This window comes from Corythoichthys intestinalis, chromosome 2 (assembly GCF_030265065.1).
Source record: "Corythoichthys intestinalis isolate RoL2023-P3 chromosome 2, ASM3026506v1, whole genome shotgun sequence".
In the NCBI taxonomy this organism is placed as follows: domain Eukaryota; kingdom Metazoa; phylum Chordata; class Actinopteri; order Syngnathiformes; family Syngnathidae; genus Corythoichthys; species Corythoichthys intestinalis.
The window spans coordinates 58,576,595-58,604,216 of NC_080396.1; the positions used below are offsets into that span (position 1 = coordinate 58,576,595).

The window sequence follows — 27,622 nt, forward strand, 5'->3', positions numbered from 1 at the left end:
CGGGGATGAGAGAGAATTATGATAATAGATGTAATCGTTGGAGGAGGGGGGAAGCTAATTATTTCCAGGAGAGAGGGAGGGAAAGCGAGAGAGAGGCAGAAAGAGAGCACAAACCAGTCATTAGTGTGTCAGGGAGAAGAACTATTAACACTGTAGATCCTCCTACACACGCGCACACACACACGCACTTACTAATATACATGTACAAACATACAGAAAAACACAGAAGCTGAGACACATACAATATGAACAAGACGACGCGTTAACCAGCCTGTCATTGAGGAGACAGACACAATCCAGATGACTTAACAGAGCATTTGCAAATGACAACCTTCAACAAAGCAAAGAAAAAGGCGAACAATGATGAAAACTATTAAAGACGGTGGGTGTTAGGCGAGAAAATGGTAGATGAAGAAACGAGGTGGATGAGAGAAGAGAATGGAGCGAACATAATGAAGAGGAAAGAGTGAAGTCACCCGAAGCGGAGTAATGAATCACATCTCAACTTCTCCCTCACTCGCTTGCTCACTTCCTGAAGGATTTGAGATTTGAGTGCTACGCCTTTAAAAACAGTCATGGCACCCGTTGTGTTAATCTTGCTTTTGATTTAGTTTGCTCCTCAGGCTGAGTACTACCTACATCACCCACTCAACAAAATATTCTGACAGTCAACTGCGCTGTAGACTTGTAAAAATGCCAAATTAACAGTTTTGCTTGACCAAGGATCACCTCACTGTGAGACTTAACAAAAACCCGAAAACATTCTATGTCAGGAGTACTATGGACAAATTTAAAGGATGAAATAGCTCATTATATTTTAATGGGGCTGAATAAAGGTTAAAGGCTAAAAACATCTTTGCAAAATTGATTTAGAGTATGAATCAGTATCACCACAAGTTGCCTATAGTTTTATAATTTCCAACCCCACGCCCCTCAAAATTGAGATTTTCCAAAGTACCATATAGGCCAGGGGTCTGCAACCCTGGTCCTTGAGAGCCGCTATCCAGCTTGTTTTCCATGTCTACCTCCTTTAACACACCTGAATCAAATGATTAGCTCATCATCAAGCTCTGCAGGACCCTGATAACGATCTGGATTATTTGATTCAGATGTGTTAAAGGAGGGAGACATGGAAAACAAGCTGGATAGCGGCTCTCGAGGACCAGGGTTGCAGACCCATGATATAGGCAGATATAATGTTAGAAATGTGCATTGGTCAAAATATGCAAGCTTGCTGGAAGGGCGGACAATAACAAGGAGGGAATTCTCAGGTTACATTACAAATGAATGAGTACTAGATGGTGGACCTTCACTTAGAAACACGAATGTGCGCTCAGTTTTTATATCAAATATGTTAGCTACAACATCTAACAAAACATATAATATTATGCAAACTAGGAGAACAATTTTAATAATTTATTCAGATCTTCACTGTTTCAGCATCCATTAAATGAAAAAAATGCTAGCAATGTCACTGAATAAGTCATAGTTTACTTTTGTTTCCTGTTTATTTTTTAAAGGAGTCGTTACCCCATAACAACTATCTATTGCATGTTTTGATAATTATTTCCCTTTTTATGATGACTAAAAAAAACAATTACTTTAAAAAGAAACAATTGGTGAACTGAAGTCCAGCCGCTTTAAAATCCAAGCATTACATGATCTTTTAATTTATATACTGGTACACCTGCAACTAGAACACCGGCACTACTACATGAACACAGACACGAAGACCATGAAAGTCTCCAAACATGTCCAGGACTAAGTTGTTACATAAAAGTCAGGGTTTGGTTATTAAAAAAAAAAAATCAAATATTTGATGATGTGAATAGGGAAATGCCACATAACAGTCAATAACCGTGTGTTTGATAAAGATATTAAAAAAGGAAGCAGCTCTTTTGAAGCCTGGCAGGCTCTTGTATTTCCTGGAAAGGATTGTTTGTTGAAGTGTATTTAAGTAAAAAAACTCATTTGCTTGGAAAATTGTATTAGTTCTTTAAATAAAAGTGTATATGATGTCTTGCCCATCAATTATCAGAGGCACATTTTGCATAATACCACAGTGCTGGTATATGAAGCCAGGGTGCTTGTTTTTGGTGATAGTAACAATACTCAAGGAATAGAGCTATATTTAGTAAGACTTGGCTTTCTTACAGTGTGTCCTCTATCCCTAATTTACTACTTCTTTGTTCTTGACAGCGAAGATGACTGGAATAACAGTTTAGAAGGGATGGCTTGAGTTTGAGGATTTGGAACACTTAGTGAGTGTGGAGATTATTTTGTTTATCAAAGAGCTATGAATCAAGGGGGACACCTTCAGCTTCTACACTGCAAAAACATTGCCTGGTACACCAGACTCACCGCTGTTCCAGCTATTGAGTCTGGCCACCATTCAGCGGATACAATTTCCAGGGCGGAGCAAGTCACAGCAAACAGACAGCGGAGTGGACCAATCAGCGACAGGCAGACGTGACGTTAGTAAAATGACGAGGGCAGGACGAGGGAATTGCGCGCGGAAGTAAACATACGAGGAGAGCGGAGTTTATTCAACATGGCTAGCGCGAGGACTGTTGTCAATGACTCGTGTCGATGTGCTTTTGGTAATTTAAAACTGATTTTACCGTGGATTGGAACATATTCTCGGCTCTCCTGTTCACCATCTGTGTTGTTGTGGCGACAACTTTCGACGCGCAAGAGTGACATTGCTCGTTACGCACACGTCACGCAAATAAACTAATCTGATTTGTCGATTGATTTTGTACCTGCTTGAGAGGCCGTTAATGGGCTGGGTCCCAGACTTTTCTCTCAGTGTTTGAAAAATACCGGGAGAACAGTCTGGCCGTGCCAGGCAAGCAAAAACACACCTTATTAAAACTAGTTAAAATCTCAGGTTTTCAGAGTAAATCTACTAGAAATAAGTGAAATTGTCTGCCAGTGCTTCATATAACTTTTACTCAATTAGAATTCTTGAAATAAGAAAAATAGCTAGCTGAAAATTATCTTAACAGATTTATTTAATTTAATAATTTAATCTAAAAAAAGAAAAAAAAAACTTGTTCGTCAGATAGTGTCTTAATTCAAGAATATATATTATTCAAAACATTGTTTTAAAGAATTTTTTTTGTTGATTTCGTTTAAAATTACCAATTTTTAGATGTACGGGCTTAATCAGAACAAATAGTAATATTGACTTAAAGTAAGGGAACTAAGCTGATGCATCTATCTTTTAACTAGTCTTTATCACTCAAAGCAAGATGGAGAAAATTATTTGTCTAGATTGAAGAAAAATAATCTGATTAAGATGTTATAAATTTGCAGTGTGCCCTCAATTTGCTCCTACAGGGGTATCAGACTCCTCTGCTAGTCACATCTGTGGCCCCATGTGGACAACAGTCTCTAAACCACAATGTCTGCCCTGCTTTGTCTGGTCTTTCACACCAACATTCCAACAGAAGTGTCCACCGCTTACTAATATACACAGTAGCTTACATCACAGCATTGCAGCACGAATGTGACAAAGCAGGACCCGCCCAACATATCTCTTCTTGTTTTCATAAACAGCTCCAAGTCATAACAATTTTGCCTTGACAATACCATGCTTTTGTGGTTCAATTAAAAAAATAATGCAGTCCTGTACATTTTACTGTATGATTAGCCTCAAAACCCTGACAAATCCCCTATTTTCTACCATTTCCCATAAAATCAATGGTCTTGTGCCCAGATACGTTAGTCCGTTAAGTGCAACTTGGCGCTATGAGGAATTTCAGATGCAATACTGAAGGAAGATCCCATCAACCTGATTAGTGGAGAACTTCACTAACTGCAAAGGCTTCATTACATGGTTTAAAGTGATGTGGTGGCTTCATTAAGCAGAGAAGAAGCGGCATTGCGACGGCATATTGAGAACTACAGCGCACCTCAAACTGAGTATCTGGCTCTCGTCTAAGCTCATAAAACTAAAATGGCTGTCTGTGGAAATGAAAACAGCCTGATTGGATTTCTCCGGATTAATCCCTCGAGAAGACTCCAAGGCACCAAACTGCCCGAAATTCAAACACAGACACGCAAAAGACCGACAATTACCACACACGCTTATAATGAAAATGGCTGAGTTCTCCGCACCATAAAGCAAGGCGGTACTGGCAGAGCGGAATCCCGACAAAAGATTAAAAACAACATTTAGCCTTTAGAAACAAAGCTGCCGGGAAGCAATGCGTCTCTCATTACTGCTGAGCATTGAAAAAGACTGACAGTAGATTCATTTCTGTTCTTTATGCTTTGACTTTTTGGCCGGTTAACCAAGAGTGGAATTTGATATTTTGATATACTTTGTCTTTTTTAACTGTGTGGTTAATGGCGTGATAACATTGTTTTTTGTTATGTTCAGAATCTCCTGGCCATATTTAATTGTCACGTTAAATGCTCCTCTTTTCTTTATTGCCAGAGATGGGTAGTAACGTACATTTACTTCGTTACATTTACGTAAGTAACTTTTTGAGAAAAATTTACTTCTAAGATTAGTTTTTCCAAGTCATATTTTTGACTTTTACTTGAGTAGATTTGTGAAGAAGAAACACTACTCTTACTCTGCTTTTTTTTATTTTTTATTTTTTGCAAGAGACGCCAACAGTGGCTCAACCTTTCACCAATGAGACGTCGCAACAATAAGCACATGACTCCATTATTCCAATCAGACTCAAACTAGCGTTCTATGACCACGCCGGCCTGTTCAATCGTGTGGTGTCTTTATAAAAATTAAAGAATTTGACATAAAGCGTCAACATGACTCGAAAGCGCAGATTTGTTTATTCGGCATTGATTGATCACGGAAAACCGGAGATATGATCCTTTTAGTTTCATAATAGGAAATGTTTTCTCCACTAGAAGGCACTCATGTTCTTTGGACGAGTAATGCTTTATTTCTGTAGATTTTTATCTCTCAACGGAATTCAAAGTTGTTTTTTTGTGCTTCTTTGGCTTAATATGGTTATGTAATATGTTAGAGAACAGTGCAATAATAACAGTTCATACAGATAACTTTGTGCTGAGGGAAAAAAAATACCATTGTTGACAAAAATAAATAAATAAATAAAACATCTTAAGCAGTTAATCAAAATGTTTACTCAGTACGTGAGTATTCTCTTCACCAAATTCTTTGTTTACTTGTACTTGAGTGCATCTATTGGATGACTACTTTTACTTGAGTACTATTATTCTGAAGTAACACTACTCTTAGTTGAGTAAAATTTTTGGCTACTCTACCCACCTATTTATTGCCCAGCTTCCCACTTTCCTACACCTCTTTTTTGTATTGTCAGCTGTTACTTTACCAGTGGCACAAAAGTGTCAAAAGTGTGCGCACCAATTTTGATTCAAGTCATCTGGAGGTTGCTGAAAATAACAAATGATTTGAAATAAATAAATGACATCGACTGAGGTGCATTAAACTTATATCAAAGAATCCTCTTCCTACCTCAGTGTGTGGAAAAACTGTTTACCCCACCTTAGTTGGAAAAAAAAAAGTGGCGCATTCAGTACATTGCATCAAAGTGAGCAAGAAATTTTGCTGTCCAAAAAGAATTAGAGCTTACACTGTACAGGCATATCCCGTTGAGATGAACATTGATGATTTAAAATCCAATGAGGTTGTACGATTTCAGGCTGCCAAGCTGCATCAACAAATCCATCTGTCTCCTGGTTTTTGTTACTTACATAATCACCACTTTCTAGATTCTTGGAACTCCTCCAGCAGTGGGACAAAAAAAAAGGATTCTAACGGTGTCTCGTTTTTGGACATTATTCGAATGCAACTTTACTGCCACTGCTCTGAAATGTACTAGTGTGACTCATCTTTTTTTCCCACCAAATAAAACGTTTTTCACACATAGCATACACCTGGCTCATTTTTGGACAGGAAATGCTTAATATTAACAGTAATATGCAACCAAGGGGGAAGGATTTTTCCCCAACTTCTTAATAAGCTTTCTCCCAACGTGGTAAACTTTTCACACCATTCTCAAGCCTCCTCTTCTTCCACTTGCTGGCACCACTATTCACCCTCCACCACTGTTGCTCACTAACAGTCTGTTTAGCGGCCTCCACTTTTCCCTCATTCACTCCCTCTCCACATCACCACCTATTCTTTCGCTAGCTCGTTCTGTCTCCTCGGCCGGCTAACGGAGCGTGAGATTGGCTAATTAACGGTTGCCTGTCGCCCCTGCAAAGACAGCTGGGTAATTTGGTGAGAGTGGAGAGGAAGGAGAGGAGGAGGAAAAGGAGCAAAAGGAATGAAAAGAGGGACGATAGACTTGTGAGTCAAAAGGATGATACGATGCATTCAGTCAGAGGTGCTCAACAATTTGGCAGGTGTTAATCACCTGCTTGGAGAATGTCACAAAGTACAAAACATCTGAATGTTCGTCACTTTGCTTCAGTGCTAGCTATTACAGATGGGTAGAGGAGAAATGGTTTCAACTTCCATCCTTAAGGGTTTCACCTTTTCTATCATGATTTTCAACCCTTATCTGGCATTATTTTGTTTTTTTTTGGAGGCTATTGGTTATGCCAAGTCATTTAATCTCATGGAAAGTGTGTATGTCCTTTTTAAATCATCAAGAAATCACTCATTTTGTCATGGATCATTGCCACATTTCATCACATGGTAAACTTGCATTCATTCATCCGGAAGCTGCTAATGGGACCTATCAACAAAACTGGAGATCGACCGATTATCGGCGCCGATATTGGAAATTTGACGCATATTAGTATTGGCCTTCTTTTTTTAATTCGTCTGGCCGATATGAAAAAATCCATTTAAAACTGGGTTATTTCGGCTCAGAAGCAGCCGCGGCTCTCTCACCTGCACAAGTATTTACCTTCTGATTGGTTAAATGGAGTTACATTTTTATTGAGCCTTTCCATGTTTTTAAGGCCGTCAAAGGGCTTCACACTATATCCTCATCTACCTACTGGTGACACAGCACCAGGAGCAACGTGGTCATCAGGGAGAAGAATTGAACCCACACACTCTGGGTTGGGAAACGACTACTCTACCACTGAACCACCACCAAATATTAGCTATTATTTTCTATTTGTGTGATTCAGTAAACATGCTTTCGGCAATTCAAGGAAGTGTTTGCATTATTTAATTTTTTCAACAACATTTTTTTTTTTTTTTTTTTTAACACTTTTATTACAAATGGATATCGGTTACAAAAATCGGTTGTCAGCCCCTCTAACTACAAATAATCGGTATAAGTTACATAATTAGGGGCCTGTCATTGATGCTATAGTGGGGAAAATACCCAGTATTATTAATTCACTGCCATTCACAGTAATAAACTACATATCCATTTTCAATGTGAGTGCTGGCAGTGATCATTGCTTTGAAATAAAACTGTATAATCACTCACTGCTAAAACCTCTTATCTTGTTCGCTGCCATTGATGCTGCTTTGAGGATTTGTTTAATCCTCAAAGCAACAGTGAATGACACAACTCATCTAGCATGGGTGGATCCAGCTGCTCCTTGTTAAGACCAACATAAGTTTGTAAGTTTTTGTTTGAGCCAATATGATTGTTTATGCATTTGTAATTTAGCTTAAAGGCATATTTAACAAAGTTAAATTAGCATCTTATAGCATTTAAGCTAGCGGACAATTCTTTTGTTGTACTTCGATCCTAATAAACTTTTTTTTTTATACCATTTGAGGCTAAGTTGAAGTACATAAATTCATTTGCAAATGCAATTATTGATCTTGTGACATGAAAGACCAATTCTGCAAAGTCTGAAAAAACTCAGGAATTTTATTTTTTTATTTAAATTGAATGCTATTTTGAAAGTGTAATCTTATCAAGCATTTGATTTACATCTCTTAAAATTTATGCTGCAACACATTAAATGTTCCATATCAGATTACTCGATTATTCGAACTAACCATTTGATTAATCGATGACTTAAATAATTGATAGTTGCAGCCCTTATGTTTTATATGATCACTGTATAATAGGTTTTATCCTTCTACTTGTGCCAAAGAAGGCTGACACTCCAACATTTTAATGCTTCAATATCCATCACATGGGCATGCGCACATGTGCAGCAGCAACAACAACAACAACTCCTCTGGTTCCAAATTGATATCAAGCAGAGATTAAAGACAACTGCTCTAAATCGTTTTAATCTTGATTTGGTCTTTGAAAAGCCAAAAAGCTGCATGATGCACAGAGCTTTATCATCTCCTGATGCTTTCAAAAAGGTACTGTATTTCACATTAGTGAAAAAAAGCTACAAACTGCCATTGGAGAGATAGAAAATTACTTCTAAATGGTGATGTCATCATCATTGGTACAGTAAGATTTTAGTGTGATTTAAACAACCACTGCTTAGACAGCAAGAACATACTAGTCATTCCAGTTTTATTATAAGTCCCTTGTTAGCATCCAGTAGCAGGCTGGCAGACACAACACAACACAAGAGTTCAAAAGATGGTTCCCATGTATTTTATGTTCAGTGTTGTATTGGCAACTATTCCAACGCTACCATGTTTATAAATGTTATATTTTCATAATTTGAATTTTATATTTGAAGGAAATATTTTTAAACCCACTGAAAATGTAAATATAAAATATAATTTTCAAATGATCACCTTGAATATACAGATTTAGATTTCTGCTACTTTTGTAAAACCACTGTGTTCTCATACGCTACCTTTTTTCTAATAGACCCTACCCACCGACGTCACAAAATCACGTGCTCGCTGTATGGTTCCGCCCCCTTGTCCGTCATTTTGTGTCTGTATTATCAATGGTCTCAATTGATCGAGCAATTTATAATGCATTTCATAGAAGACCCGGTGCTTTCGGATGCCGTAAACTCACTTGATGCGTTGCATAAAAGGCGTTATGTGGAAAAGCTTCAGTTTATCCATTCGCCAGATCCATATTTGATGCCTAAATCGATGTTTTTCGACCCGCTGTCTCCGCCATATTTGCCTGACATCTGCTAGCTAGCCTGATATGTACAACTATCTTGTCCACACAAAATCAGCCTATTCTCACGAAAGTTTGAAAAACTTTAAGAGCTTGGAGGCTTATAAATACTTCGTTGCTGGTTGGGTGAAACAGGTCCTCGTCCACGAAAATTCGGCAGGAATCTATCTTGTGCTTGGAAAGGTGAGTTACGAAATTTTCAATTCAAAATCTTTTCTTATTGCTAACATCCACTGTCAAGTCTAATGTATTTCATGTCGTTTGTCAATGGAGTTAGGGCTTTTAATGTTTATATGGTTTAGCGATAGCACTCTCACTACATACATACGTGTATGTTGTCGGCGATTAGCCTAGCAATGATCTTAATTGTGGTTGTCAGCCCAAAACCCTCTAAATATATATTAAATGCATCTTACCAGATATAAAATGACTACTACATAATCTGTGGTAGTCGTTTGGAGCCCAGTTTTCTCGTCGAATTGCAGCAGCCCATCTCGCTCTCTTCTCTCCGGGTCTCTCGGAATCCGGTAGAACTTCAAGTCTCTCCGTCTTCTCCGTCTATCTTCTCTGTTATTGCAACCGACCGCCACACACACCTTCACCATTTTGATTATTAATGTTAACGAGCAGAAAAACACGTCGTAAATAGGAGGAATGTACGTAGCCGTAACAGGTAAACATGATGTGTTGACGGACAATTGGGCGGCACCAGTCAGGAGGAAGGAGTTGTGACGTCACGTGGGTAGGGTCTATACCTGTTAAATGCATAATTGCTGCATTGAAATAGTATTCTCTCCAAATTCCTTCTTACTACTACTCTATATACAGCATTCTTAAAATTTACCACATTGTTCTAGTGAATTTTATTTCAAAATAGATGCTTGTTTGGAACTCACCTTAATGAGATGTTATTAACCGATTCAGGGTGTACCCCGCCATAAGAGGCTCAGAATGAATGAATAATAACACTACACAGCTTATTCATCAAGATGTGCTTTTTCACTTAACATTGGTTACAGTAAATATATTATTCACATATTGCTCTTCCAAGTTTGAAATGTTTTTTTTCCACATGCAAAGCTTGCTTATCAAATAGAGAAAAGTTAAAAAAAAAAAAAAAAAAAAAAAAAAAAAAAAAAAAAAAAAAAAAAAACTAAAAAAACTGGAAAGTTACCGGTAGCTATTTTGAGATGCTACTACCTTGATTTCTCAAAAAACAAAAACAAACAAAAAAAACCCAACAACTTCCTTTTCAACAAACATTCAATCTGTTCCTTTCTCCTCAATTCCACCCACGATTAGCTGTTTGCTTCCTTTTTTTGTGCACTGCGGCCAATTGTAAATCAGGTTAATAGAGGCTATTTCACTTAAAGTTTCACCTATTGTTTTGGCATTAACCAGTGAAATTTCAGGACCATCTAACGTTTGGAGGAAAACATTTTTAAAATTTCCATTACATGGACACGGTTGATGTTTTTGTTCTTTTAGATACACAATTGCAGCTAAATTGGCATTACAGCAAAAATGATCACTGATGAAGTGAAAGGAGAATCATAAGAAGAGCATGTGTAAATAATGCCCCTTTTAAAAACAAGCTTCAACAGGAGAGCTGGCTTTAGCGGCCTTTTAGGAATGTACTTGCACAGTTGCTCAACTGAGTCACAAACGACGAGTGATCTGGTATCAGCACGCAACCACCTATGAGTGAAAAATGAGTGATACAAATTGCCCATTTATTTAGGTGGCTAATTTTGATTCAGAGTATGACCATAGAGCCAATATTGATTATATTAACTTGATACACTGTATATGAACCCACTTTATATACTTATGCAACAAAAATGGCATAAAATGTGATGACAATACAAACTCTTGGGCACCCCCTAAATGCGCAGATTGAATTGAACAGAGTTGGGACTCTATTGTCCTTAGTGAAGGTAGAGAAAACTGTTCTGGCATAGAGGGATTTGAAACGTCTTCCAAAAAAAGCAGTCAGAAGACATGAAGAGTGGGGTGGGTGGTGTTACAGAGTTTTCATCCTGGGCATTATTTGTTTGGGTTTGTCCACTGATGGCAGACTGAGGCCAATGATTTTTGACTGGCCGATTATGATTCGTGAAAGTCTTTTTTTTGTGCTTGGCATAGTTGTTACACCAGATGGACATGGAGGACATGAGAATAATTTTTGGGATTAAACACATTAGGGGATGCTCTGAATGGTCTAAGGAATAACATTCTATGACCAAAATGCATGGTTTGAAATAGGAGGCTCTTGTAGCACTCTGTTCCATGTGCCCGGGAAAACTGATGATCTCACAACAATTTGAAAAATTCCACTGTGTCGAACTTTTTGGAAGTTTGTTGAAAAGCATGAATGATGCCATCATCGACTGATGTATTACCACTGTAAGCAAAAAATGATTTGCATCCATGAACGGAGAAAGGGGCATGTGCTTTGAGGTGATTGAGGATGATATGCTCCAATGTTTAAATAACTTCTGATGTCAGGGAAATGGCAACTGGTATGTGTACTATTGTGGTTATACTCTTTTACCTATTTCATTGTGAGGTCTATTACAGTAACTAGACCAGGGCTTGCTTTGCATTCATGAGTTTATGTATGTTAATAGTCTCTACTGGTTAAGTAATTAACATAATTACTTGACTGAATAAAGCTATATTTATGATTGGTGACCAAAATGTCCACAGGAAGGTTGAAAAGGAGACCGATTACATCTTTGATCCTGATGTTCAATAACTTGAATTCCATAAATGCTGGAGAAAAAACGAATAGTAAGTGCCATTACTAGAGTGGCCTTAACAACCATCTTGCTGGGTCTTAGCGATAAGCATGCACAGACAAAAAAGTAGTAGTGGTGTGGTGTTATGAAAGAAAACACTGGCACACCCATTGGAGCTATTAGCAGATGGGTAAAGTCAGAACACCTGAGCAAAGGCTTGGCTAGTAAAAGCGGCGCACCTTTGTTGATGCATGTCACCTGACACCAAGCTGCTTGATGGCCTGTTACTTAACATTCTAACATGCATGCCCCTGCCACCTTTTGAGCCGTCGTGACATTCCCTACCTTTGGGAATTTTGATCTGCAAAATTGTCAAGAAAAAAACTGGGAGTGCCATTCATTGAGACAATAGAAACCTGATACACCAACAGTTTCAACACTATTAAAGAACAACGCTATTTCAGGGACTATAAATGTGTGAAAATTAGTCATAGTTTGCATCTGCATGTGAAAACAGATATGCATATGTACAAAGCAAACCAGGAAATGCCATTCTGCAAAGAAACCCTAAACAAGCTCACTAGCGGCTGCTGAGGAGTACAGTGTTTGATCAATTTGTTAAAGGGATTTATCTTAGAAAGCATGTGATGGCTGGTATAGTAAAGAAGCAAGAGATGAAGAAGAATCTTGACAGATGGGTTGGAGGAGGCAGGGAGTGGCACATGAGCTCATGTGACATGTTTACATTAGCAGAGCAGATGCATGACGACAAAGGGAAGCTCAATGGGTTTCTAGAAAGCAGAAGTATGAAGGCATGGCTACATGTGAGATAAAAGCTGTCCTGGTAGGAATGATGCAGTGAAATGGAAAAGAGGAAACGTTAAGCAAAATAAATTTTACTAAATTTGACATAGCTCTGCTACAGTTAGGTGAACATGCAATTTCCTATGATACTATTTTGGTAAATGCAACTTGTCTTTACTGTAGAGCAGGAATAAAAAGTCAGAATGAATGAAACGGTTTTGATACTACTTGGTACTTATTTACAAAGCACTCGTATAAGCAGTGGTGTTGACTAATTTGTGAAAGTTTCAAAAATTGCTTCAAATTATGCACCATAGATGTAGTTCCGTATGGTAAATGGAGAGCACTTATATAGCACATTTATCTGCATGCTTTACCATGCCCAAAGCGCTTTACATTAGCACACATTTACACTTTCACGCACACATTCACACACTAATGGTGCTGCTGCCATGCAAGGCGCTGCCAACACATTGGGGGAAAATTAGGGTTCAGTGCCTTCGACAGTGGGCAGTCGTAGCCAGGAATCGAACCGCTGACTCTTTGGTCTCAGGACAACTTGAGCAAACAACTGTGCCACTGCCGCATAAGAAATTGTGAAGTGTGTAATTACAGGGGAAAATAAAAAACACTAAGAGACTGATTTAATCTTAATACATTTTGAATTAAATTAAATAACTATTAGAAGTTTGTTTGGATTCGCTCTGGTTTGTAATTCTTCATAAAATATTTTTTTTGTGAGGGTTGGGCTTCTGTGGATGACTTCAAATGTATATAATGTGAACCTATGGTTGTGTGGGTTGTACCGGTCCTTGGTGAGGATCCGGAAACGCGAAGGGAACACTTCATCTTGGCCGTTTGCCAGGGATAAACCGTGCTGGTGTCTGAATGAATGGCGATCGAAAAGGAGGGTCCTGGGGAAGAAAAAAAAACAAAAACAAACAATAAAGCAGCAGGATGTGGTGTTTCAAGACAAAACTGTAAAAATCGCATTCTCTTTGCAATCCCAGAGGATATCAGTAATAATGGGTAAAAATATGGTACAACAACAATTCAACCTTGGGTCCCAGGAGAGGTTCAGGTCACTCTTGCCATTATTAATTAAATCCAATGGGCATTGAGGAAAAGTGTCCATCACATCATATATTTAAACAAATTTAGTTCAACATTTAACAGTCCCCAACACCATCCGCGTATGATAGCAAATAATCAAGGAGAAAAAGAAAAAAAAAAGCTTCAGACACACGGTGCAGATAGGAATGGGGCCCCAGCTGTGGAGAATGTGACCCAGGTTGTGAAAACAAAGCTGGACCCTTTGAATTATTTTTATATAGCCAATATTAGAGAAAGAAAGCGAGCAAATCTTATGGGACGTGAGAGGAATGTTTGGCTTTCACTATTCTTAAGTCACTCCATGACATTGGCAATATTACACATTTTATACTTTTATAACTCTATAAAGAGTAATGAAGAAAACCATCACTCAACATTACACTGAGAACATTACATGTAATATGCAACAATAATGTGATTTGAGCCTTTTCAACAATAGGTCTTAGATTAACAAAAATAAAACCACTTAAACCAATTACTTAGAAATATATAAATAAATAAAATATTACAGTGCTCACAAAAAAAAAAAAAAAAAAAAAACCCAAGGCTAGTTTGTATTGCATACGCCTATTCTGTTCGGGGGTCAACTAAAAATGTTTTGACACACACATGCGCACTTGAAAGACATGCGTGCATGCATGCAGGGAAAAGGGAGGCTGTGGTATAGATTTCTGTAGCTGGATTATTTGCCAAGGGGTTTCACTTTGAAGACATCCTAGAGAGGGAGGAGGCAGCAAGGCAAGAAACTTAAAGGGGAGGTTTGACAGATGGAACGTGAGAGAAAAATCGACAATTAGGTGAAAGAGGGCGCGTTCAAGGGCTGCCTTTCTCCTGAGAGAAAGATTTGCTTTGCTTAGCTCCACCTCCTTTCATTCTTCATACAGTATGTCTTCTGTGTTTCAAGTGTGCATCCTTAAACACAGGCACGTTTACTCCATTTTCGAACATTTGTTCTGATTGCCTCCCATTCACATCAAACACAGTAAAGTAGGTCAGATATGTACAAGTACGTATGCTTGTGAGCCATTGACAAGTGTGGGTGCTCGATTTGAATTACAGATGTGACCGAAATTTTGGCCGAAAATAGCTAAAAATGTATTAGCGTGTCGTCGGTTTGTAAGTATTTTCCCAACCATGGACATGTTGGCTCTCTACAAATTCCAAACCATGGACATGTTGGCTGTGAGCCAGAAGTGTTGGCGAGATAGCGTTAGCCAGCGTGTTGCTTCTTGCAGTGTTTTGATGCCATCATCACAAAAGGACTAAGGTCCTTCAAACTATTTGGTGGTTTGCCTTCGGCTTCAAAACCGAAAATGCATTTTAGCTTTTTTGAGCCGATAGTTGTCGGTGCTGAAAATTCGGTCACATCTCTACCGACAATGCATTTTCAGCTATTTTAGGCCGATATTTATCGCCGCCGAATTATCAGTCACATCTCTAATTTAAATGCTATTTCTAGCTGTGAATGTGAGCATTTGCAAATGGCTTTGAACGCACCGTTTTCTTGAAAGTCGACCTTGACTTTGTTGGATTCTGCACTCGTGGCTCTGGTCCATGCTTGACCGGGCTGTTGCTTTGTCCATGCAGTGATGTCACACCAATAGAAACCTCGATCTGACAACTGGACCCCACCGAGGCGAAACCTAAACTCAGCTGGGCCGGATTTTGTCAAAACTAGGCTGTCTCTGAATGAACAGAAAGGAAATACTTCTTCAAATTAAAATTGATGAATTACAGCGAGCCAAGTGGGCGGGGCTTTCTTGGACGGCACATACCTCCTGTTGGGGTCTGTGGCTCCTCCGTGCTGCACCACACTGTCGGGGCTAAGGGTCATAATGGTTCTCACATTGCTTTGCAGGCTGTCTTGTGACTGGATAAGAACTGAATATCCCGCTTCACCAAGGTTTTGGGTCACCACTGTGCAGCTTATCTCAAATGTAGCACCGCCCACAGAAGCCTCGCGAATGCGTTTGGCTACAACGTTCAGTGATGGACCTAGAAATAAAAACCAGTGGATCAATGAATGGATCCTTTAGCTTTATGAAAGACATTATTCAATGGAGGTGGAAGTATACGCTCTTTGAAGGGGCAACCCCATAACAAGAAGATAAGCAATCACACCATGAAGTAAATTTGATTCTGAGCAGATGTGCGTGCCCACTGAGAAAGATTGTTACATCATGGCTCAATTAGCTAGAGTAAGGGCATAAAGTTCAGCATGTGGATGTGGTTGAGGAGGGGAAGTGGATAGAGAGGCAGACAAACAGTCCCATTGAGAGATTTCCTCTGAAGTTTAGAAATGCTACAAGTGTATGTCAGACATAAACTCATTTATCAAATTCAACAGCGTAGTTATTATGGCGCAATCCATTTTACATCACATCACAGATTATGACTTGTAGTTTTGGAATAAATTGTAGGGTTCCTCAAGAAAACAAATGCCATATTCAGAGAGCATATACATTGAGTTTGTATAATTGAAACTTCCATACGTTTAGCATCCCATCGCACAGTCATTGGCAAGCTCTGATGCTCAGCAGTCTTCAGTACATTGCCTTGACTGTTAATGCTCCATGCAGAGACAGCACAAATGTACTGACCCATGTCGATCTCCTGTAAATGACAAACATCACGTACTCTTGAATTGACTTGTGAATGTGAGTGAAAGAATCTCATTTCCTGACCCATTGTGATGAAAACAGTTGTGTTACCTGCGTGCGGAGGATTCGCAGTTTGAAAGTGTCAGGCTGGACTCTTGTTAGTGACATCATGCCGGTCTCCAGTCTTTCAGAATATATAGCACCAGGCAACAGATTGCCATAGGCGTCTATAGAGCCAATAGGATTTGCAGCCTTAGGTTCGCTGGCAGCTCCTGCGACAATGAAAAAGATTCAATGCCATAAAGATTTTTTTTTCTTCACTAATGCATTTTTTATGTGCCTGGTGACCAGAGTTTAAGTACCAGGAAGTGCAATGTGCTCCCATGTAACACCCAGCCGGCTTCCCAAGGGTAGGTGTGTAATATTGGTTACATGACAAGCCAACTCTGTCGGTTCACTGGTCATTTGGGGGTGAACGATGGTCTCAATATCCAGCATGAAGCTTGGTTCTGGGGAAAAGAGAGAGCAAAATGGTTACTGAACGTGCTCCAGATATTGATTGAGTTCCAGCAGCAACATTTCATTGTTTAGACACTTGAAAAATTTCAAGCACTTTATGCGTTGGATAGGTTTCCACGCTTCTGTATAACAGTTGAAGTTACATTTCCTTCTCATTCGTAAATCATATCTGCTGTTAAAACAAGTCAAAGAACTATTTGGACCCATTTCAAGCAGTGCTATCACGAGCAGCATTTCCTTGAACAAAAGCTTACTTCTAATAATAACGCAGTTAGCCACTGAGCTGCCTCTGGAGAAATGATTCCCATCCTGGCGGCACATTACTTTCATCAGTCAGTGCCAGGTTTCGTCCAGAGTGGCCAGACAAGTACAGTGCAGTGATTGCTGCTTTGTGCTTTGGACCTTGAATCCACAGAGCCAGGCCACAAGAAGAAAAAGAAAATAACACTGTTGACTGTGGAAGAAGAGGTGTGTATCTCTTGTCAGACCTCCAGATTGCATCGTTACACTTCAGTGAACGGCAAACACACCTGCACGAAGAAGGTATTGGGCTGAAAGATGTTCCTAATATTTGGATATACTGTTCACAAATCTGGGGTGGATATAACCCTCCAAAGGATCAGCACGGTGTAAAAAGGAAAGTTATTTCATGCACATTTATGTGTTTGGCAAAGGACAGGGTTTGGAGTGATGTCATTTGGACGTCATATATGCACAGCACCTCATGCACAGCCACCATCTGCTTTTTAGACTTCAGCACACCCCTCACACACAGGCACACAGGCAGGCACACATACACACTTTGATGGATGAGAAAGTGTGAAGCTTCCCTGGCAATTATTCATGTGCCACTCTCACTCACTGGAATGGCTTATTTAGTAAAGCAACACAAGCAAGCCACCACAAGCAGAGCATGGCTGATGTCAACTGGCACTCCTTTTCCTGGATCACACCAAAATTAGGCCAAAACTTCATATATAAACCCTAGAATGTGGCTTTTTAGGAAAAACGCTGCAGTCCATAATGAAAATAATTAAAATTAACAATTGCATTTTAATACATTGCCTGCCACTGTCAACAATAGATGTCCAATTTATTTAAACTGAGGATTGGCTGTGAATGCTCATGTTTCAATGCCATTGATGGCAGTAGACACCCAATAAATTTTGACAGGGAGGGTTGACAGGAATCATTTGTACCTGCCGATGAGTGAAATACATTTAACATTACATGATATGTGATTACCTCATGTTTTGATGCCTACATATTTTATTTAATGTTCTACTCTGTAGCGCAAGATTAAAATAAAATAAAAATAATTAGGAAGCTAGTTAGATTAAATTGTAACTTATATACATTTTACAGGCATACAAACAACTTTAAATTATACAATTTCATCAATTTAAAGAAGGATCGAGGACAAGAAAAAGACTTACATATTTATTGTGCTCAGATACACCAGATGACACATACATTTTTTAAAGGTGCCATCACTTACACGTCTTCCTTTTGTGTTGCCAGTGAAGAGCGTGGGTGCGACACACTGATTTGATCCGGACTCTGACAACACTAACCACCCACCCAATTCGTATTGTATCAGTGTTCTGTTCAGCAGCAAATGTAAAACTACATGTGCATTCTTAGGGATAAGACAATACACATGAACTCAAAATGCGATGCACCTAAATATGTCAGAGTCACGATACGATACGTTAAGATACGATATCAAAATTTTTTCCCCAAAAAAATATTATGGAATTAAAACTTTTTTTTTTTTTTTCAGTGGTACATGCAAATGTAGTACAGACTACACTATAAAGCAGCTGCAAAACGCAATGGTGATTGCCTGTCATCTGAAATTTCATGTATTGGTATCTAAGGGCATATTCACACCAGGGGCCTGTACTTTTAAGCCGGTTTTCTGGCTTGTCAGGGTAACTTCGAGAGTAACTTTATCACGTGCAGCCTAATTTCCCGGATACCCAGGACTACAAAAGGTGGATATGTTGAAACCCCGCGGGTAACCCCCCTGCGTAACCCCAGGTTTCCGATTAACCATACTCTATTTAAACAGCACTCCTCCGCGGACGTTTCCTCTTGACCTGAGGGTACCTGAACGACCTGTATGACATTGGCGCGCGGATTGTGAGGGGCTCTCTTCGGAGGGCAAGAGTATTTAGAGACCGCTAGAATCCAATGGCGTACCCGGACGATGTTTTCCATGAAAGATATAGATTTTCAGCTGAGGGAATTCGTTACCTGTGCCAGCTGATCGAGGCGGAAGTCTCTGATGTAACCCGCTGAAGTCAGCGAATCGAGACCACCTCTCTGGTGAGGTCTCGATTGTTTGGTCCGCACCAGAGTTTGCCGGTTTGTATTCACACTAGGGATGTCCCGATCCAGTTTTTTTGCACTTCCGATCCGATACCAATATTGTTTTGCACTTCCGATCTGACACCGATACTGGCAGATACCGATACCGCCCTATCTGAGCATGTATTAAAGTTTAAAGTTATTTAGCCTCCTTACTTAGTTGTCAGACTCATGTTGAAAAAGGTTTTAGTACTCTTGATAACAACTAGCCAGCTGAATTAGGTGAGTTTGAATGACACACAATGGTTGGTAACAAGAAACTGACCTGTTTATTCAGTGACAAACACAAAACATTATAAAAGACAAAAAGAAATGGCATAGTCAGTCAGTAAAACGTGCAAATAATATTGTAAACTGTCAGTGGAAAATCCCACAAACCCCCCAAGCTATTAGATGCTTTTAATGTTTCGTGCATTAGTTACAAAAATTGTATAAAAAGCCTCTCAGGTTTAAACAAACGACTATTTCAGTATCAAGTTAACATTTTAAAACAGTAAATAAAATACTCAAGTCCCCATTCTGTATCAGCGCTTTGAACTACATTCAATCAATTTAATTTTGCGAATCAACTGTTTAACTTGTTAAAATTGCTCCCGTTATTCCATAATTTCCCTTCTGTCTACTATTGACATGTGAAAGTTTTAAAACTGTTTTGAGAATAGATTCAAGTCAAGATTTTGCCGATTTAGGAGTATTTTAGATAAAAGGTTAATTAGGTTCGCTTGGAAGGTTCACTACAACAGACTACAAGGGAAGTCTCCTGCTTTAAGATGGCGGCTGTTTACTAACGCACCTAGTTTTCAATGCACGTGTATGTCGCTAAATGCTTGATTAGGTTGGTTGTATTAAAACTTCTTACAGCTTTACCACCACGCTTGACTTTATTGTGGCATATGTTGCACTCTGCCTCTTCGTCTTTGTCGTCCTTTAAGGTGAAATGATCCCACACAGCTGACATTTTTACAGATAAAGTCTCTCGGTAAATTGGGAGACGGTAATGTAGAGTGTTGAGGTGTGCCGTAAAATGCGGACCGGATTTTAGGGAAACCGAAGCAAAAACTGGAATGGATTATGTATATCGGTGCGCTGGAAAACCCGGACCGGATTTTCGAAAAACTGGATCGGAAGTCTGGATCGGAATTTCTCCCTGTCGGCCGATCCGGTCCGCATTTTTTTGCCCATATTGCCGTCCGATCCGATCCAAATATCAGATCGGGACATCTCTAATTCACACCAGCCCAAAAGGTGCGCATCTCAAACTTTTTTGGTTTGGTCTGAACCAAACAGAGCAGGTGAGAATATGCCCTAGATCTAGTGAAATACAACCCCCCCCCCCCCAAAAAAAAAAACCCTGTTCAAAGCAAAACACTGTGGGAAAGCTATTACTTCTAAACAAAAATGAATAACAAATCATCCCTATAACACTTATTGCATTTTGGTCATATAGTAACACAAGCACATTCCTATTTTCTTAAATTGTCAGAGAATTCTCAACACTGTTGGCCTTTTGGGCTTCAACATCACTTGATACCGCCATAAAGCAAGTGAACCTCCAAGAGGCTTTCAACCAATTGGCTGCAAAGCTTCATTGCTTCAAAAAGCTTCATTTGGCCAAGACTGCTGCCACATGCTGTGAATACAGTTGTCGTAAAACATATTGTTATTACTGCCTCATAAGATGCAATGTGGTACTGAGGATGTAAATAACTTTTCAAAGTTCGTATCCTGTGCTAATTAATTCTTCAGTTACTGTTCCAGTTGTTTCACTAATTAGTAGTTATGCTCTTTAGTTTGTTGGTATGTGAAAATTTAAGTTTAAACCTGATTTAATGACCTCAGTGCTATTACTTGTCATTGTTCGTGAAGTGGGTGGAAGCCTAGTCTTCTGCTTTCATATTGTATGCGGAAAGTGATTCCCCCTGATAAATGAGTGCCACATAATCGCTAGTGGCTACTCCTGGTAAAGTAGGTGTTTCAGAGACTCAAATTGAGTAAAATTATTGTGGGCTATATTGCTGAATTCATGTGGCAGTACATCTAGTCTGTATATCGCGATTCATTATTTTCAATAGAGATGTGACCGAAAATTTGGCGTTGAAAACTATCGGCTGAAAATAGCTAAAAATGCATTGTCGGTTTTCAGTTTTAAAGACCGAAGGTTTACCACTGAATAGTGTGAAGAACCTTAGTCCTCTTGTGATGATCTAATCAAAACACGACGAGAAGCAACACGGTGGCTGACCCTGTCTCGCTAACACTACTGGCTCACAGCCAACATGTCTGCAGTTTGGAAGTATTTTAAGTTATAAAACATATATATTAATTATCAAATGAAGGAAAATAAAATAAATTTGCTTCATCGCTGCTAAATGCTCGTTCTGAAATTGCTTTCCGTCCCGCGTCACATTGAGTACAGTGCATTTGAGCCTGTGTGTGAGTAGATTGAAGTACAAATAAAGTAGTATCTAAATGCATACAATCGTGTTTGCTGTGGTTTAGTACAATACTTTTATGGCACGTCACTTCCTCTTTTGTCACATTTTCCTGCAACTTCCACACCCCATCTGCCAGTTGCCTTTTAATCAGGCTGGGAGTGACATCGCCCGTCTTTATTGCCGCTAGAACTAGGCCCACTCGCTGGCTTCGATCGATTCCACTTGTTGCACAAGAAAACAGCGAGTCTTATTCTAAAGGAGTAGGCAAGATTGTAATAGCCTTGTAAAGAGTTTTTACTAGTTTCGACAAAAAACAAACATTTTTTGTTGTTGTGAACTACAGTTCCACCCAAACATACAGTACATCGAGATCTCATTTAGCTTAGCAATTAGAGGCATGAGACCCATTTTCCAAATGTCGCAAACTTCCAAGAAAGCGCATTTTGAGGCAAAGGGCATTTATTGGAAAATAATTAATTAATCATAATAATTAATCAAGAATTTAATTTAAAAAAATGAATTGTTTACATGTCTTTTTTGGCCTTTCGATTTTTGGCCAATTGTTTACAAAATGTTTCCAAATCAGTTTTTGGTTTCTGCCATGAATGTTGCTTTTGGTGCATCCCTAATTTTCAAACTCGATATGACTTTTTTTTATCGCTTTACATCGCCAACAATAGTTTATCCCAAATGTAGCATTTGTACAACACTCAGTAAGAAATACAGTGGTACTTCTACATACGGATTCAATTTGTTCCAGGACCTGGTTTTTCAATCATAATGTTGGTATGTCGAGCAAAATTTTCCCATAAAAATACATTGTAATTCGATTAATTTGTTCTACAGCCCCAAAATCCATGCTAAATCCTCAATAAATACTTTAGTTAATTACTAAGACAAATTACATATAGGAAAACAAATGAATTATAATACAAATCGGAATAATATTACAAATAGAATTTGTTTAAAAAAGGGTTTTTATTGTCACTTTAACTTATAGAGACTAGGCATGTGCCGGTATGAGATTTTGACGGTACGATAACATTGAGGAAAAATACCACGGTTTCACAGTATTGCAATTATAGCTCCAAAATGTGTTATTTTGAGATGTATGGGTTAGAAAAACAAAACAAACAAACAAAAAAACAAACACAAAAAAACTTTTCTGGGAATATCTTTTTTTCTTTTTCAGAACATGAATATAATGTTAGAATAAATAAACAAAAAAGTAACAAATTTTTAAAATAAAATTAAAATCTAAAAAATGTATTAATTATTATTATTATATATATCATTATTAATTAAAATTTATAGACTACCCACAGCCACAGCTCAGGTTGCTCAAGATTAGATCAAGAACAAAAATAATTGCTATAAAAAAGTAAAAACACTTCTAAATAAAATTAAAATTCATCTACTGTACAACTTTTTTTGAGGGGAAAAAAGCTCAAGTGAAGTTTCGCCATTTTCAGCAACTGTGTCAACTCTAGTCTGCATATCATGCCTTTGCTATACCAAAAAAAGAGGTGCATAGGTGTCAACCGATCACCAACTAGTGGCGAATTGGCTTTAATGGTGGGTGAAGATGCCGGTACGGCCCAGCAGACCCAAACGTTTTGTGAGGGATCGCTGACGATGCCTGGTGGAACCTCCTGTCTAATCCTATCCACGACAGAAGTTCGCCCTTGTCTGGGGAGAGACAGGAGGACATTGAGTCCAAATCAACTACGTTCCAAAGTGTCTGGGCTTTCCCCTAGAGCTAGCGTGAGAAGCTCGGTCATCCAGGAGGGGCTCGCAGTAAAGCCGATGCCTTTAAAAGGGTTTATATAATCAGGCATAGAACCAATTTATTCTTTATTTGTTTCTATTGGTAATTTTGGGTTAGTGTTCAACTCTGTAAAGGTGCTGCCTATATAACACAGATGCCATTTGAACGACAGTGACATCCTTGGGAGGGAAGGAATGTTGTTCCAAAATCAACCTCGCGTGGGATGCATCCTTTGGGGTTATGCAATTGTGTGTGATAAGAAGAGCAGATAAGGGAAACGACTCGAGCTGTTCTATCACCACGCAGCCTGTCAGAAATTGGGTGGTGAGTATACTGACCATTCAGGGTTCAGCTATTGGTCATGCCACAATATTTATACAAGCACAGAATCATGACTTCATTTCTTTTCACTCTCTATATATACAATTCACAATCCAAACTGAAACTCAACGAAGAAGGTAAGTCCCCCCAAAAATAAAATAATGATCATAGTTAAAAAAAATAAAAAAAACATGTAAACATGGGTATGTTCTTGTTTTTCTTAAAAAAAAAATATTTTTTAATGTAATCCTGTGACTTAATTATTCAAAATAGGCAACCTTTAGATTCCAATGGCATTTGACATGAACTAACATGAATACCTAATTAATGTTAGTTATGTGTTGATAGTATTTGGATTATAAGGGGGCCCTTGGAAAAATTCTCTGTAAGAGGTCCCTTGGCGCAAAAAGTTTGAGAACCCCTGCTATAAAGTTTGCTTGTAAATTGACATTTTGAGCACTTTATTGACAACAATACCAGCTGACAAAGCAACACTCACAAACACACCCACACATACACACTTCAAAGTACAGCCCATGGGTGAGAGGACTTAACCCTTAGTCTGGGTATAAGTGACTTGGAGCATGTGTGCACTTCCAAAACAAGTTCCCAAAAAAACAGCTTGTCTTGTTCTGTGTGTGTGTGTGTGTGTGTGTGTGTGTGTGTGTGTGTGTGTGCGCGTGTGCGTGTGTGTGCGTGTTGGTTGCCTGGTAAGGGTTGGTCACGTGTATGTGTGCAGATGAAGGATGAAGGAATGCATGCCTCCAGGCTACAATGTAGAAACACTACCAGTTAGAACAGTTCCACATCCTCAGTATGTGGGATACAAGTTTGAGTGCAGATACACACACACACGTATGCACGCGCACCCCCGTACACCAACACACATGCAATTACACGAACACAAACATGTGCAAGCACATCCTGATCCTATTGGGACTTTCATAAGTTATTAGGCTCTTGCTGTAACTGAAGGCTGCGTAAGCTGAAAGCTGACGTATAGCCGGCAACCAGAAGGTACATAGATTCCATCGATGTTGATGATTCAATTGATCATGGATTACAATACAGTACAGTGGAAACTAGAGTCGCATTATAACACAGACCATAACCAAATCTGAACCCCTACATAATGGGTTGCTAACTCCCAGCCAGAATTCTAAATTACCATTTTTTTCTTGCTATGTAGTTTGGTTGATGATAAAACGCTCAAGCATGGTGGTAGTCTACACGTAATGCCGGTGGCAGTTTGGAAATAGCATAGCAGATATACAAAAAGGAGCACACAACATATTTCGTGTCACCTCAGGTCATGTCTGAGATGTTTTCTAGTTACCTCTTATTAAAAGAACAATTATTCACTTTTAAATTAATTCATATGAAGAGGCGATAAGCGGTCAACACATCCCTGTTAAAATGCAAGACTTTTGAGTTATAAATTGATGTTTAAGTTTTTTTTTTTCCACCATCAATGTAAGCCATAAAACTGCGTAAGTGAAGACATCATTTGGGGAGAAAGTAACTCTACACAACCAACAATATATGGTTGCACAAGTGTGCACTCTCTTTTATAAACAATCAGAATCAAACTCATGCTACATCAGAGTCAGCAAACGAGTACCACCATTTAAAGTGCCCCTGATTAAACCTAAACATGTCAGAACGTGTAGGCTTTTACCAAAACTGTTTTTCAGAAGCTGAAAGTTTAATGTTAACACTGATTAAAATTTCAGTTTTTAATTCCCCTATCTTGGTAATGGTGTTTTCAACAAAAACACCTTTTGCTGTACTTGCCAAAAATTGGTCAAAAAACATTTGTTCAGTTGCTTATTTTTGATTCCCACCCCCCATTTTTTTTTCCCCCAACGGTCTATCAGTTACATGTGAGATCAATGTCGAAAGTCTTTTATGAAAGATTTATTTATGTCATACTTTTGTTTTTTTATATCTGGCTTTTAAACAGGGGTGCGCAGATCACTCATATAAATTTTATGTACCGTAATTTTCGGACTATAAGCCGCTACTTTTTCCCCTTTATTTCGAATCCTGCTGCTTATAGTCCAGTGTGGCTTATTTGTTGATTTATTTGGGTTAATAGGTAACACTTTTTTTGACAGCGGCATCATATGTCTGTCATTTGACCGTCATATTTATGATGACATTGTCATGGTCATTAATAAATGCTTAGAACAGATGTCATTAAGTGTCATTTGGCAAATTTGACCCCCCCCCCCAAAAAAAAATCAATTTATGTTCAGCTTGGATCTTTTACATCCATTCAAAAGTGTGATAATTTGCCGTATGACACTAAATGACATCTGTCATAACTTAGCATACATTAATGCTCATGACAGTGTAATGTCATAATTATGATGGTTTATGACGGTCTTACGACAGGCTTATGATGCCGCTGTCAAATAAAGTGTTACCGGTTAATATCTTTTGGTGTAACACTAGCTCAAACTACAGTGAGGACCGCTGCGGTTTATAGTCCGGCGAGGCTTATCGATGAACAAATGCAGTTTTTGTGTCAAATTTGGTGGGTGAAGGCTTATAGTCAGGTGCGCCTTATCGTCCGAAAATTACGGTATTTGTACTGGATTCATTTTGAACATTTGTTGCCTAGGATTTTTACATGAAAATAAAAATTTAAAAAAAGAATGCTGCAATGGAAGGGGTCACTTACTGATCTGCAACACCTTCACCATCACTGGGCTTGACGTCTTCTCAGCTGCCATGTGCCACCGTCCTCCTCCTCCAGAGCTCTTGCCTCCTTTCTCGATGAAGGCCCGAATGCGGCAAGCATATGCTCCATCGTTCTCGGTGCTCACCTGTCTCACTGATAACCTGTACTCATTGGCCCCAGTCCTCTCTATACTCGCCTCTTCGTGATTTCCTTGCACTGAGCTGGCAGACATATTGGCGATCACGACCCCACTGCGCTCCATGGTGATGATATCCCGGCCGTTGGCCAGCCAGGACACTTCCAGGGACAAGGAGGGCAGGTTGTCGGCAGTGACCGAGCAAAGCAGCATCAGTTTGTCACCAGGTGTGAGGTGCAGATTCATGGAGGGTGCAGAGGACAACGAAGAAGCCTTCACACTGAGAGACTGACCTTGAGAGAACGAAAGCAAATGTCTGCAATCAGACAGAAAACTTAACCATGTGGATTTCATGCTCACTTTACAGTTGCAATGCTTCTAGGATGTGCTAAATAATATACCTGGAACTGCAAGCTTCAGAATACAGATTTGGATTATTAAAACGAGATCAACAAAAGAATCAAACATTCTTGGAGAGAAGTATAAAACATTTAACATCAGACCTAGCAATATAAGTTGAGTTGAAGAGTAAACATCATGTTTATGATACAACAACCGAATTGTATAATGTACAAACGTGTGATACACTGATGATTTAATTCAGAAAACAGCATTCTACAAGTCAACAAGAAAATTTATTCGCAGCCGCTCCCGTATTTTATCTCTGCTGAGGCAAAAATTTGGAGACACCAGGGTTTTAGTCAAGGTGAAATGAGCTTTACATGTTGTGACGAGAATCTGATTTGCTGTCATGACATCATGTCATGTCACACGTCATGTCATGCAGTCATGTCAAATAAGCACTGCCATTGATTCCTCCGCTAACCCTTGTAACAGCAAGGAAAGTGATGGGCACCCAATTTTGTTTTTCAAGAATTTTTTAAAATTTTGTTAAACCCTTATATTGTACACAGTAAAATGGCCCCTAAGGCATTGAAGGCAGCATGACGATGACATCAAAGCAATCTGCTATAACATCCATTCGCATGAAAGCTTTTGTTAATCATGTAGATTTTCTTGCAGCAAATGTAGTGCCAAATTTGAATCGCTAAGTCCTTAACAGAATGCTTTGTTTTTCGAACTATGCACACAAATACAGGTAGTCCCTGGGTTACAAACAAGTTCAGTTCCAAATTTCA

At 38.9% G+C, this 27,622-nt stretch overlaps 1 protein-coding gene across 1 annotated transcript in view; it reads right to left on the reverse strand.

Moving 5' to 3' along the window:
* ptgfrnb (prostaglandin F2 receptor inhibitor b) overlaps positions 1-27,622 on the reverse strand; it is a 74,866-nt gene that overhangs the window by 10,176 nt on the left and 37,068 nt on the right. Inside the window, exons 5-11 of the mRNA XM_057829561.1 lie at positions 26,348-26,776; positions 16,608-16,754; positions 16,357-16,517; positions 16,138-16,258; positions 15,421-15,640; positions 15,143-15,330; positions 13,339-13,446 (exon numbers count right to left, since the gene is read on the reverse strand). Of these exons, the coding sequence (XP_057685544.1) occupies positions 13,339-13,446; positions 15,143-15,330; positions 15,421-15,640; positions 16,138-16,258; positions 16,357-16,517; positions 16,608-16,754; positions 26,348-26,776 (1,374 nt within the window). The remainder of the gene's footprint in view (positions 1-13,338; positions 13,447-15,142; positions 15,331-15,420; positions 15,641-16,137; positions 16,259-16,356; positions 16,518-16,607; positions 16,755-26,347; positions 26,777-27,622) is intronic.